Source organism: Tachysurus fulvidraco, chromosome 23 (assembly GCF_022655615.1).
Source record: "Tachysurus fulvidraco isolate hzauxx_2018 chromosome 23, HZAU_PFXX_2.0, whole genome shotgun sequence".
Taxonomy (NCBI): Eukaryota; Metazoa; Chordata; class Actinopteri; order Siluriformes; family Bagridae; genus Tachysurus; species Tachysurus fulvidraco.
In genome coordinates, this window is record NC_062540.1 from 12669865 (window position 1) to 12685522 (window position 15658).

General features: G+C 39.3%; 1 protein-coding gene across 5 annotated transcripts in view; it reads right to left on the reverse strand.

The window, feature by feature from the left end:
* Positions 1 to 563: 563 nt before the first annotated feature.
* kcnab2b (potassium voltage-gated channel subfamily A regulatory beta subunit 2b) overlaps positions 564 to 15658 on the reverse strand; it is a 66300-nt gene continuing 51205 nt past the window's right edge. For all 5 annotated transcript variants that reach the window (XM_047807545.1, XM_027170762.2, XM_047807544.1 and 2 more), the window contains 6 exons: positions 14575 to 14660; positions 14125 to 14245; positions 13778 to 13872; positions 12924 to 13044; positions 3599 to 3687; positions 564 to 3070 (listed from right to left, as the gene is read on the reverse strand). In XM_047807545.1, coding sequence (XP_047663501.1) covers positions 2981 to 3070; positions 3599 to 3687; positions 12924 to 13044; positions 13778 to 13872; positions 14125 to 14245; positions 14575 to 14660 — 602 coding nt within the window. In that variant the 3' untranslated portion in view covers positions 564 to 2980. The remainder of the gene's footprint in view (positions 3071 to 3598; positions 3688 to 12923; positions 13045 to 13777; positions 13873 to 14124; positions 14246 to 14574; positions 14661 to 15658) is intronic.

The following is a 15658-nucleotide window of genomic DNA, read 5'->3' on the forward strand; positions in this document are numbered from 1 at the left end:
ATGTTAGAAAACCTATATTTATTGCAGTGTTAGAAATCTATAAATTTCATTCATTCATTCATTTTCTACCGCTTATCCGAACTTCTCGGGTCACGGGGAGCCTGTGCCTATCTCAGGCATCATCGGGCATCAAGGCAGGATACACCCTGGGCGGAGTGCCAACCTATCGTGGGGCACACACACACTCTCATACACACACACCACGGACAATTTTCCAGAGATGCCAATCAACCTACCATGCATGTCTTTGGACCGGGGAGGAAACCGGAGTACCCGGAGGAAACCCCCGAGGCACAAGGAGAACATGCAAACTCCACACACACAAGGCGAAGGTGGGAATCGAACCCCCAACCCTGGAGGTGTGAGGCAAACATGCCAACCACTAAGCCACCGAAATCTATAAATTTAATAAAGAAAATGAAAAATGCTCAAAAATAGTGTTCTAAGGTTTACGAAGTGTCATTCAGTAATCTGTCCAACCTTCTGTCCGTCCGTCTATCCATCCCTGCGGTGCATTGAACTCACATGGATCATTACACTATGAGATGAAAAAAGTTCAACAGTCATTTTTAATGTGGTTTATTTTCATTAGTTCTAAGCTGTACATATTTTCTGTCAAGCACAAAATAAGAAATAGTACCCCAGGCATAACAAATCATATGTTAAAACAATACAGTACACTGAGGTCAAACTGAGGAATCAAATCATCTTATCATTTAACCAAAATGAAACAAAAAAAAATACGAAGTGACAACTTTGTGCATGTAACGTCAATGGCACTTAAGCTGGGATAAAAAAAAATCATAAAAAAATAAGCTGTTTTCGATTTTAATGACATGCATCAAAAGCTTAAACAGTCATCAATCGTCTGCAACACACGGCTCTAACCCCTAATATTCAGATATTAATGACAATGCAAATTCATTATAAATTCTCTTTTTCAGACCATAATGGTGTTAAAAGCTTTAATGCAAGTTACAGTATCAATGATGTCCAGACTGGACGAATAACAACATGATTACTCTAAGGCCTTTAGCACATACGATGTTGATATTGACATTAACATTTTACAGTAGCCATTATCAGCATGTGGAACAGACAGAGGCAACTGCAAAATCAATGTTGTTCAGTTATTCACTTTACCTACAGCAGTAGGTAAAAAAAAAAAAAAGCTTAAACAAGCTTACTCGCTAAAAGTTTGGAATATTAAAATAGATTAAGGTTGAATTAATTTACTTAGGAAGAGGGAAAAAATATAGCTTTTAGTCAGGTAATTCTTAAAGTCAGGCTTTACTGTTTTCTATTAGCAGTCAAATAGTAAATAAAACTTGATCCGTTAAAGTGAGGCTCTAATGAGCTCTAATTCACTTTGTAGTTTTAATCTAGATGTGCATAAGTGCTTTCAATGCAAACAGTATTATATAAGTTTAATAAAGTGCCATTTTAGGATGATACAGTGATAATAAATCAGTAGATGTCATTGTATGGGACTTAATTCAGACTCTACACATACTGTACATGGGCCTGCTTCCATGTGTGTACGTTGAGGGTTTTTGGTGGTGCTGTAGGTTTATGGCTTTGATAAAGAGCATCACTGCTCAGCAGAGGGAGCCATTGGCCCGACTAATAACACAAGAAATATAGCATATTACATCCTGCTCAGCTAGAAAGAAAGGCAACTCCAATATGTAAACATTAGTTGGAGTGAAAATCCACTAGAATCTGTTTAAAACAATTTTTGGTACGATCCTATCTTACCTTTCAACATGAAGAGACAAGCAGAAACAACTCCAGTCCCAAAAAGTCCATTTCATAAACTCGGTAGAAAGCTTTAAGTTATAAATGTATATATTTGTATTTATAGATGACAGGATAATTTTAATGAGAGAAAAAAACAGAAATTAAAAAAAAATGCAAAATTTTTTTACAAAAATTGGAGCATTAAGGCAAATCAAACAATGGATGGATATAAGATGAATTATACTTAATATTATACTATATATATTATAGATATTATACTATATTTATAGATTTTTTATACTATATGAGCCAGTTAAATAAGCATCACTGTTCAGCTGGATATTTGTGTTCATGTTAATGTAAGAATTAGAGTAGAATAGCGAACAATACATACATAATACAAATTCTTTGGTGTTCCTTTAGTGAACTCTGAGAAATGTGCATGTATTGTAAGGTTTAAGATGTTTACTTGATTCCTACACAGAACACAGTTACTGTTCAATCTTTTGCTGCTTCCACATGTAGACGAGCTACTTGTTAAGAAAAAAAAAAGGTAAATGCTAATCTTAAATATTTAATTCAGGTTGACAAATTCAAAAACTGTTCTACTCGCAATATCGGATGTTTAGGAATCTTTGATGCTATGGTTAAGCCATCATCTATCCAAAAGAATAGAATTCAACTTCCACCTCCATTCAGAGACAATGAACAACGACCTTCACAAATGCAGGTGTAATTCTTTTACGAATTTGTCAGTGGCTGAAATGCTCAACCAAGGCTCTTGGAAATTATATGCTAGCTATTTTCCAAAAGCATTTTTAAGTGGTTATATTTCTAAGAGAAAGGGCAAAAAGCATGTGTCTAGGCTGGTGAATCACATGCATTTGTAGCATACATACAGACTTTCTCTGGAATCCTGTGTGTTTACTAGAAGATTCCTAAAAGGGAAAAAGCAAGTGAGTCAAAGGACGTGCATGTATCAGAGGCGCCTATGTGGGGAAGAGGAGCATTCTACTTATAGAGCTGGCCCAGCTGATTTGGGCCACGATTGTTCCTCCTTTGTCATTCTAAAGACATTTAATTCTTCCTAGTTGATTTTTTAGACTCTGCTGAGTGCAAGTTGGTATCTCCAGCACAAACTGCGACTGTGCCAGGTGCAGACCCGTGAGCCAAAGTCTCATTCGGTTAAAGCTCAAGCAGATATAGGAGCAAAAGGACAGCAAGCAGAGAAAGCCTTCCTTTAGGACCTGTAGTCCTTTTTACTGTATGGCTTGTTTCCTAGAATACTGTCCACCTCATGGATGATTGAGGATGACAACTTGGATAGAACCTGTGTGGCAAATGATAAATAATAGATGCTTTAGAATTACTACATAACTGATACATTGCAATTGCTGTTAACAGCCCAGGAATAATGATTTAAAAAATAGTGGAAACACTGAAACTCTTTCCTGGGGCTCAATACTACAAGGAAATCAATACTAGACAATAAGTAATGACATGACAAGTGTGTGTTACATTGGTAAAATATAGTAGACAGAGACATATTAAAAATGTACTATATATCTAGTACTATGTCATTTAAATCATCTATTAAATGGGCTTTAAATAAACCAGATAGTTTTAAACATTTCCTTTGATTAATATGTCCATTTTAATTGCATTTATATGTCTTTGAGAATTCACAACATAAAAAAAATCCCAACATATAATCATTTGCAAACACTTCATTTGTATTAATCAGAAATGCTTCTAATGCAATTTGTAGCTCATCAATAACTTGGAACATGGTAATTAGAACACCGGCTAATTAACAACAACACATGTATTGGAAAACAAGAAATGACTAAATATTCACCTGGATAGCTCCTATGTTCTCAATGAGTTGGTCAGTGCTGGATGCACCTAGCAGCACAGAGCTGACTCCCTCGTTCCTTAGACACCATGCTGTAGAGAGACATACATGACAAACAGAAAAAAACAAGACAGCAGAACAAAGCAGATAATTAGATGATTTTTTTTTATTGATTTTCTAATCCAAAATGTTTCTTATTTAGATTCTAGGATCTCCAGTCAGACTATTGATGAGAAGGCTGTGAGTTTAAATCCCAGGTCCACCAAGCTGCGAACTGCTTGGCCCTTGAGCAAGGCCCTTAACCCCTTAACTGCTCTGTTATATAGATTGAGATAAAACTGTAAGTTGCTCTGGATAAAGGCATCTGCCAAGACTTGCTCACTTACAATTCATAGTACAGCTTAATTTTCCCAACTGCCTTTTCTCCCAACCTGTTAAATTAACTAACTTGTTAATTAACTTATTTTAAAGCTAAACTAGTGAATAATTTAAAATCATTTTAAAGGAATCTAAAGACTTATTTCAGAATAATAAAATCAAACTAAATGAAATATTGTGTATGTGTTAGCTTAATAAAGTCTCAGCTATGCATTTGTGCTTTTTATGGACATGCGAATAGAATTATCAGTATGGAGTAATTTTGCAGACAAAATTAAAAAGGAATTGCAAATTGTAGTTCCAGTTGTGTTTCCTACTTGTACTTGTAAAAACCATAACATAATTCAAATGCAAATGCAAACCGTTTGCATTTGCGTTTTCTACTTGTCGTGTACAAAGCCTGCCAGAACTATAGGTTACTTACATAACCCCAGTTCTCTGATAGCATTAAGTGAGGTGTCTTACTGAGATACACCCCTTCTGCGTATTACTCAGAAGCCCTATCACCTATTGGCTGGCAGACATGACACTGGTGTCTGGGTTGTGGCTTCTTACCACAGTATAAGAAGAGCCACCCAGCATCATCACACTATTCAAAACAAGAACACCTCTTCTTTGCTTCACACAGGAAGGAGGGTGATCTTGTGAGACACCCCACTTAATGCTATCAGAGAACCGGGCTTACCTAAGCAATGTTAGGCAGTAACGAGTTACTGTAACAGCGTTACTTTTGACAGTAACTAATACTCCAACGCGTTACTTTTTTAAATAAAGTAACTCTGTTACCGTTACTATATGATGCGTTACCCGTTACTTTTTTTAATTAATTAATTTAGGCTGAAGTGTAGCCTACAGCCTAACCTGTTTACAGCAGCGACGCATTGTAGGATTGGTGGATGCCAACCTGTAAACACGAAGAAGACGCGCTGTGGGCGTGTTTCTGTTTATTCAAGTATGTCGGCAGTAATTCCGAAACACATGGGCTATAGCCCGCCCACACTGACAATTGATTGGTTGACGTACCGAAACAGGCCAATCAGGAATGGCCCCCTCCCTCTCTACCGTGCTCTACAAGGTTTGGAGCACATACTTGAATACTTGTCTCTGTCGCGCATGCGCGCTCTTGCTCGCTCGATTTAGATTCCGGGAGATTGTAACTAATTTGCGGGCATCAGGGAGCCGCTATCAATATGCGGGAGACTCCCGGAACATCCGGGATACTTGGGATGTCTGGTTTCGTGTTTGTATAGACCATAACGCATAAACGGGCATTAATGGGAACGTTAAAGAACGTTCTTTAAAAAAGTAACTAAAAAGTTACTTTTAACAGTAACGCGTTACTTTTTGGTGTAAGTAATCAATAACGTAATTGAGTTACTTTTTGAATGAAGTAACTAGTAACTGTAACTAGTTACTATTTTTTAGTAACTAGCAAAACACTGTACCTAAGTAACTTATACAGTAGTTCTCTTTCAAGCATACATTTTGGTGTCTCACTATGGGACTTCCTAACTCCCGTATTGCCAGATAGCCTGTTTCAATCTCACCTGCCAAGCAGTTCACGACAAACATCCACGGTTGGATGAGTGAGAACTCAAGATCCTACACTCAGTACAGCATTTGTGCAGTGACCCCTTTAAAGAGAGCCCATGATGTTGACATCCCCCTTGTTGAATGTGCGTGTAAACAAGGCAGAGCTGTAAGACCCTTACTGGAATACACCAGGGAAATCACTTCCACTATCCAGTGCAATAAGTGATGTTACATGAATAATGTTCCCGAATGCAGTTTAGCCCAAAACACAAACAGCTGATAACTTTTTCGGAACCCTCCGGTTCTGTCCATGTAATTGTACAGAGCGTGCACTGGGCATAAGGAGTTCGACCTTTGCTGATCTGGCAAAGCAAAAGGTGGGGATGCTTTTAGCTCAAGAGGAACAATAGAATTAATGACCTACGGCATGAAAGCAGGGTTTGGCTTCGACACAACGACCGCATCCCCCTGCATAAATTACATGCATGCAGAATGCACAGAAAGTGCATAAATTTAACTCACGTGCTTCACTGAAGCCAATGCAACCAGCAGCGCTGTTTTATATGACAATACTTTAAGCTCAACTTTGTCCAGCAGCTTGAACACACACACACACACACACACACACACACACACACACACACACACACACACACACACACACACACACACACACACACACACACACACACACACACACACACACACACACACACAATCAACTGTATGGACTGTAATGACCCACACCAAATACACACTCTTCCAATTTACATCCATGTCTACAGCATCATATCAAACTGTTTACATGCTGTTTTGCACACTGTTTTTACTCTTTGCACATGCTGTCTCAGATGTCAGTCAATTGCTGGTTTGCACAATACATCACAATACCTCATGCAACTGCTGCTATAATACTAATGTGTTCATTCCAGTATTTCCGCACACATAATATTGTTTGAACATACAGTATTTACACTGTTCGGTGCTGTTTTTGTGTATTCTTTTGTGTATTGTCTTTTGTGTATTGTCTTATGTGTATTGTCTGGTATTTTTTGTTTGCACTGTCTTTTGTCCTGCACTGTCTTTTGTCTTGCACTGTTTGCACCAGGTTGCACAGATGCTCTTTATGTGACTAGGACTACTTACTAAGTCCTTAGCTCTGTCTTTGTTTTATGTAGCACTATGGTCCTGGAGAAACCTTGTCTCATTTCACTGTGGACTGCAATATATATGTTTGAAATGACTATATATGTTTGAAATGACAATAAAAGTTTCTTGACTTGACTTTAATTGAATGAGACCACAGTGAGAGTACTACTTTTAAATCCTATCTCAGTCCTGAGACAGGCAGAGCACAATGCGCACCCTTCATAAAGCGGCACACTAGAGGATGCTGTCCAACAGTCTTACCCTCAAACCCTGTGTGACATGCTGATATGGCACCTTTATCGTTGAGAAGGCTCTCTCCTGATGAGAAGGCTCTCAAATCCCTCTCAAAAGAAATTATAGTATCACTGCCACTGAGAACTGAAAGGGAATTTTGTGTTTAACTATGCACCATCACTCAAACATGTTCCCTATTTACATTCATAAAGAGATCTTTTAGACAAGGCTCTATCATTTTGTATAGTTTTTTTAACACTTTCAGGCAAACCAGTTCCACTCAAGTTAAACCACTCACTGGAAAGGCATAAAGTGCCAGGCGCTCCGGATGTGGATAAAAATCTTTCCCAATGCCTGTGAAGAGCCCATGTATAGCATATGTATGATCTCCACCTATGATCACTTGCCTGGCCAGTGTGGATGTAATAATATCAGTCTCAATCCCTCCTTAGGTCTAATATCGGCTGGAGAGCTTGCGTCCCTTTCTTCGGGAGCAGGAATTTTCTTGAATAAAACCCACTTTGGCTTTGCTCGGTTGGAACCACTCTTATTGACATTTTCCCCAATAGGGAGTTAATTTCCTCTTGGAGAACATGTTTTAAATGTCCCTGCACCCGAGTATAAATTATTCCCTTTGAATTGCGGGGGGACGGAGGAAAAAACTGCAGTCTTTACCCAAACTGTATTGTTCTCAATACCCAATTTGACTGTGTGCATTCCTGCCAGTGTCTTATTTGCAGTGTGTTCAAGGTCTTAGCGCTTAGTGCTTGGGCAGAGTTTAACTCTTTCACCACCTTTAAGGGAGCAGTGTGTCCCAGGTGGTGTAATTATATGTTCTGTCAGTATGTTTTGCAATATTTTTTGGGGCTTTTTATTTTGCAACTTTTTTTGGGGTTAACAGTAAAAACTTTATTGTATTTCGAGAGTGTAAAGTGCTTGTGAGTAGTGGGTGGGTGTGCACCACTGCAGCCTCTCTCATTCTCTTCACTGCTGTATGCTCTCTGGCCCAAACGGGCTCTGTTGTAACCACAGAAATTCTGGGAATCTCCAAACTCGTTCCCTCTTGAACACTAAAGGAATGAGGGTCTGGAGACTGCACACGGGGGTGTTGCGGGCACCCTTTCTCCAGAAAAAAGCCATCAGACTGCTCTCTTCTTCCTCCTCACCACCTGAGAGGCATGAGGAACTATTGGGTCGGTCTGCGTTGTTGCATGCGGACAGTTCTTGTGGTGCCAGACAGGCTTTTGTTCCTGAACTCCACTCTGACCCGCTGCATTCCTCTGATAGATTAGCCAGGTTAAGCCAATGTGCTCTCTCCTGAATCACCATAGTAGCCATGGCCTTACCCTCGGCCTGAACCACGCATCTCTGTAGACGGATAGAGAGATCTGTAACCACACAATTCTCATCCCAGGTGGCAGACACCTAATCCTATAGCTCTGATTGGTATGCGGTCAGCATAGAGATAGCATTCAGGGCTCATATTGAGAGTGACTGCCTTATATTACACTGGAATCTATCTGCTTTTAATGGTAATGTTGGGTTAGCAGCCACCATGCGCTTAGGATGCAAATGTGTGGCTACTAATTGGTCCATAGGGAGAATGCAGAGAAGGAAGTCCTTCTCCATTCCCTGGAGGTCAAGAGACAATTCCTCTTGAATGGGCATTTTCCCTGTTATAGGTTTATCTTTCCAGGTGACAGTGACTTTCTCCAGGAGCTCTGGAAAAATTGGGAGGATCTACCCATTTTCTATCTGCAGTCTTTTGCCCTTATAGCATGACTGTGGTCTCTGCTAGTATGGTCGGCCACTAAATATTTAGTTTCTCTGTGGCAGGTTTGCAAACATCCTGCATATCCCCTAAGAAGTGGAGAGGATGGCGTCCTGCCCGCCTCCTCCGTGGATCCTGCAGCAGCGAAGGGCTGTCAAAGATTATCAGGGGGAAGGAAAAGGAAACCCTCAAAATCTTCCTCTTCATCAGAGAGGACAATATCTACTCCATCTTTGAAGTCGGGCACATCCTCTTCCACTTTTTCCATGCTTTAGCAAAGGCTCTTGATGTTCAAAAGTGTGCAATGCTCACAAGAGCAGGGAGCATCGATTGCTGCTTGGGTGTGTTTCAGCCCAAGACATGCAGAGTATACCTGGTGTATCTCTGCATGAGATCTTATTACCGCATGAGCTTAGGCGTGGCAGATTCCCCCCACTAGCTAAGGAAGTCTTCATTTCTGCAGATATTGTTCTGGTACTGAGGAAAACTGGAGTGTAAACGTAAGGATTAGGCAAGCAGCAACGTGACAGTAAACTGGAGTGCAAACCGAAGGATTAGGTAAGCAGCGGCGTGGCGGCCGACAGTTCGTCTGAATCAGTACCAGGAATGTGAGGTGAGAAGAGGTTTTTGAATACCGTGATGATGCTGGGTGGCTCTTCTTATACTGAGGTAAGAAGCCACTCCCCGGACACAAACGTCATGTCTGCCAGGCAATATGGGCTCACATAATGTGATAGGGCTTCTGAGGAATAGGTGGAAGGGGCTTATCCCATAGTAACACACCAAAACATATGCTTCAAAGAGAACTCCTATTCAATTAAAATCCTTATGCATTTGCGTTTCCAATGTCTGCACATAAACTTGTTAATCTTTGCTTGGGAGTGGGATTATGTTATGGGGCATGTTTGTATCTGGAAGTGACGTTATTCACAGTTGACTGTTGGCCCGGACAGAATATGTGCAATTGCTCCAATTTTTATTTCCTCGTTAACACAGTCTAATGGTAACCTATTCTGAATTTCTGTCTAAATATAGTATTCCAGTTTCTCCAAAATACTATGCTGTGGTTATGGGTGCTATTCCATTTGCTCTAAAGATGCTTCTTTAAAATATCTGCCCTCAGCCTTCTGCATACTCTTGAATCCTGCTGATACTAAAATTTGTCACATTTGTTTCTCCCATTTCCCAATAAAAAACAACAATCGTTTTATTCAGCCTGTTTCAAAGGGATATTGTCTCCAGCCCTACTATTATTTCCTTTTGGGATGATTTTTATCATTGGAATGATTATTTTTATTATAATCATTTTTATTGATGATCTGTTGTGGAGTAAAATTTGGAAACTTCCCCAGAAATACAAAGAAAATCAAAAAATTTCCTTTAAGCTAATCTATAAGTATTATCCTTGCAATTATTATCTTGTAAACAGATTTAATTGAGGTATTCACATATGCAGTACTGTCTAAATGATGAAACACTTATTTTGGAGTTACTCTCACTCAGTCCGGTACTGTTCGGATTTCTGCTCTTTCATTAAGGCTCACTTCTTGTCCAATATTCAACTGTGCTTTAAAATGTTTTATTCTGCAAATTTTCTCATAGGGGCGGCACGGTGGCTTAGTGGTTAGCACGTTTGCCTCACACCTCCAGGGTTGGAGTTTGCATGTTCTCCCCGTGCCTCGGGGGTTTCCTCCGGGTACTCCGATTTCCTCCCCCAGTCCAAAGACATGCATGGTAGGTTGATTGGCATCTCTGGAAAATTGTCCGTAGTGTGTGTGTGTGTGTGTGTGAGTGAATAAGAGTGTGTGTCCTGCGATGAGTTGGCACTTTGTCCAGGGTGTATCCTGCCTTGATGCCCGATGATGCCTGAGATAGGCACAAACTCCCCCGCGACTCGAGAAGTTTGGATAAGCGGTAGAAAATGACTTTCTACTTTCTACTTCTTTTGGCTAAATACAGCTTAATTTTAAAAGCTGAAATGCAACAATATTTAAATACATTGTTGTGTTTACGTAATAAAAAAGTTGTAAAATATATTTCAATCCGTAAGCATTTTAAAATTTTTGCTTTAGTTATTTATGTAATACTCTACCCTTTATTATTTTAGATATAAAACATATACACAGAAAGCCTTTCATTCACTTCACTGAGGCTGGCGAAAACAACTTTATTAATGTTGCTATTTGTTAAGGTCAAAACTCACTTAACCTGTCTAAAATTATATGGTTTTACAGTAAGAGGTAATCAATAGAGAAAAAACTGTCTTCCGCCTGTTGTTCGAGTATCATAATGTCCTCAACGTCTTCACCAATCACATCCTTCGTAAATAAACACAGAGTTGAATTCACATGTGTTCTGTCTTGTTTGCTGACCAAGAGGCGCTCAACACAGGGGTCAACTGTGAATGACGTCACTTCCAGATTCGAACATGCCCCATAATATAATCCCGCACCCAACAGTGATTGACAGATTTATGTGCAGAGATTGGAGATGCAAATGGAAAAGGATTTGCGAATGCATTTGAGTTTTGGCAGGCTTCATGTGTGACAAGTAGGAAATGCAATTGCAAATGCAAATGGTTTGCATCTGCTTTTGATTTTTGTCACGGTTTTTACAACGACAAGTAGGAAACGCAATTGCAAATGCCATTTTCAATTCCCTTTTATTTTTGTTCCCAAAATTCACTCCATAAATCAGTGATGTAGTACTAAAGGTTAGGTCCAAAAACACCTACTACCTAAGATAGTATGGAATCTAAGGTTACCATGGTAACATCACTCAAATCATCTCAGAGACAGCAGTAAGCTATATTTATGTACAGTATGTGTGAGTGTGTGTGAGGGTGTGTGTGTGTAAAAGTAAAAAAGCTGATATTACAGGAAAAGAGAGGGTGGGTATGGTCTATGGAAGCTATGTTCTAGGATGTGAATGTCTTCTTTGAGCAGATAAATTACAAATAAAATTAGATTTTAAACTTCCACATTTTTGGAAGTGCACTTAAAAGCTAAGGTTTTTGTGCAACCTTTAGCAAACTTGTAGAGAGGCATGATTCATTTAACATAGCCAGAGGAACTGATGTGATAAACAGATTTTTACCACAGCCTTGTTCAGTTCTCATTTTGTCCAATCCTCTTGTCAAAACTTGTCGTTAAATGTTCTGCTGATTTTCCGTCAATGGCCGATGATAAAGATGCATATCTGTGCATTCTAATTCAATTGTACAAAACCAATACCAGTTACTTATAAATACTTATATATTTGTTTATATTTGATATATTTTAAAATTTGGATTTCTTGTGCACAATTATGATAATGAATTTTATTATCGATCGTTCTTCCTGTGCCTTTACTACACAATTACACAATTGTAATATACAGGACTTACTAGGCACATCTCTAAAGAACTGAACTGCGCCTTTGTATATTATTCATTTTTTTTATCGTTGTGTACTTTTTTCTAGTTTTTGTATTTATGTATACACTATGTTTAGTAGAGCTCCTGTAACCACAACAAATTCCTTGTGTGTGTGAACACTTATAAAGCTGATTCTGATTCTTATACTATAACCTATACTTGCCACGGCGATTGACATTTGGATTTTGATCATTAAACTCTAAATTAGATCTTGTTGGGATTGTTTAAATATTAGAATGTACAAGCACTGTGACTAGTATTTATACTGTTCATTCATTACTGATCATTTAGATATGCCTAAAGCTGAAACTGATGAGTAAGAAAAGTGTAGACGCTTGTTTCATTACTGACTGTAGGCAACTGTGATAAATAAGGATCACTGTCTAATTATAATTAACGAGGAAACTATGTGGACTTAAATGATGCCAAATTTCAAAGCTATATAAAATAGATGATTTTCTTGGAATAAACACTTGTTCCATTTCATTTCAGATTTAAGAATGTCTTGTGATTAATATTTAAAAAACAAACAAACAAGCAAATCCTTAAAAAGGCACTGTCGTTACAAACACTCCACATAGGCCACAGACTCTAACACACTGCATATAGTGTCATCTGTACTATACCCTCAACAACAAAGGCTTTTACACATACAGTACAGTACCAACAGTTCCCTAATGCAAAACCAGGTAAGACCAAATCCAACACCCAAAAGTCCAGTATGCACAAGACAATAGCCACTCTAAGACCCAAGGAGGTTAGATGAAGACAGCGTGCCCTGAGCTCCAGGCAGGCAGACAGACAGACAGACAGACAGAGAGAGAGCAGCAGAGCCCAGGCTGCATTACCGATGGCCAGCTGGGGCAGTGTGCAACCGAGCCGCTCTGCGATGGCCTGCAGCTCTTTCAGCTTCGCCTGCTGACGCCGGCCTTCCTCACTCAGGATCTTGTCCTTCAACCACTGGTAGCCCTGTTCCAAAAACACAGCACACCTGCTCAGAGAGGCTGCGCCTTATCAGAAACTCAAAGTGAGTGTCCCTGGAAGGCTAAGTCAAGATAGCGAAGCCGGAGTATGATAATCTTCTACCAAAATAATTTTTCAGATGCTAGTAAAAAATGTTTAGAATTCCATTAAACGCAGTGATTGAATATGGATCTGTGTTCATTTTAAAACTAAATAAATACTATAAGGGATAGTGAATCACAAACATTTTCTCTTTCATTTTCTCTGGCTTTACTGATGCTGAATGTGTTACAGTACGTGTTGCATTTCCTAAGCAGGTATAAATGCTCTATGTTAGCTGCATCGCAGTGGCATTAGTTCAGCTTCCTTCCACTAATAAGTTGAAAGAAAATGTATTATACTAAAAGCAATACAATTAACTTGTGCACAGTTCTTATAAGATATATATATATATTTTAAGGCCATATGCCTAAAATCACATATCAAGGAAAAATGGAAGGATAAGGACTATGATAAATTATCATCAGAAAATTTATGATGTCAGAAGAAATAATAAAAAAATACATTATTAAAAACTTTAAGTTACTGAGGTCTTCAACTGATAAATACACCCAAGTTCTGGAAGACAATGGGAAAAACAGGCATTAGTAAGAGACACTGTAATAACTATAGAGTGAAACACAGTGAGAGCATGTAGGACTAGGACAGTTGCTAATTTCCCACAAGGCTGAGAGATTACCTTCAGAGAGGCACGTGAGGAAGGAGGCACACCACTATCATACTTCCCTGAGATTATACCGCAAGCCAGAGGGGACCATGTCATGGCACCCACACCTGTGATGAAGCATATGGACATCATTGTACAACTGACCTGACCTTGATTCACACACACACGTACACACACACGCACACATACGCACACACACGCACACACACACACATGCATGCCTACACACACACACACACACACACACACACACACACACACACACACACACACACACACACACACACACACACACACACACACACACACACACACACACATACACACACACACACACACACACACACACACACACACACCTATCTTGTGGAACAGCTCAGGTAGCTGAACCTCTACTTTCTCCCTCTGGAACATGTGGTACTCAGCCTGCTCACAGATCGGGGGGATAAGGTTAAACTGGCGTGCCACTGAGTATGCTTCCTGTGAAACACACACACACACACACACACACACACACACACACACACACACACACACACACACACACACACACACACGTTAACTATCCTTGTGAAGACCTTTTGTTTATTTAATACTAATAGTAAGTACTGAACCTAATTTAACTGATTACTTAAATATACTGTATATATCATGCAGACACAAGCAAAAGAAAAAAGAAAAAAAAAGAAGAGATGTCGGTAGAAAGCATCTTAGAAAGAATCTTCCATCCACTAATATGAACAGACTTTTTGAATACATTCAGGAATTTGTAAAGAAAATTCATAAAATTAGCTTCACTACACACTCACCATAATCTCCATTGAGCTCCAGCGAGACGTGCCCCAGTACATGGCCATTCCTTGGTTAATCACATGGGTCATGGCTCGCACCGTCTCTGAAAATCACAATATGAACAATGACAGTTGATCAACACACGAACACAGAAGATAAATGAACTAATGCCAACACCGCTGGAAAGACGAGAGGCAAAGCATGAGCAAGCAAAGGTTGGAGAGGAAAAAGAAACAATTTACCAAACTGAAGACAATTTATGAATTATAAAGAAAGGTGTATCAGGTTAAGGCTCTATTTCTCTGATATGTTTTCTTTTTAGCTAAGCTGATTAGCAGAAGTACGGAGTGGTGCTTATACTATATTCTGGCAGGTAAGTCTACCTGGGAAGGAAAATTCCCATTGTTCCATACTCTTTCCTTACATCACATTTGTGGTTGTGTTAATTCAGGTGTCAAGGTCAAGTTGTATAGCTTTTGATTAAAGTGATATGGAGTGGTACATTTTCTTTTGTATGCACATTACAATCCTGTTAGTGTTATGTTTACGCATTCTCTTTTCTTAGCGGTTCCATCTTGCCTGTCTGTGAACACGTGAGCTTAATTTCTTCTAGCCAATGCTCGAAGTGTGTCTACCATTTTCCTCTCCTCACTCTCGGAATTTGCATTTTAATTAGCGGAAATTGTGGCAGTGGCTACTTTTAACCTTATTTCTGTATTTGATTTGTACAGTAGGTGGCGTAGACATTACTATACTGTACATCCTTCTGAAAAGCTGTATTTCACACAACATTTTCAATCCTGCTGAATTGGCCCTTTTCACTTAGTGATGACATTGTTCCAGCTCTGCCCAACCTTTCAAACCTATGATGGTGCTTTTGGGAAGCTAAAGGGATATGTTAATGCATTTTACACACATGATAAGAGACCCCTTTTAGAGAAGGTCAAGGTCTTTATCATGCTCTCAGTATTCAATGGGAGTGTGTGAATGGACTGAGACTCTCAAAAGATGCTGAGTCTGACTTTGGATGAACCAAAAGCTGAAACAGCAGCAAAAATAAAAAGAAGCCTTCAGTCCATGGTTCACTGTGACTGGACTCTT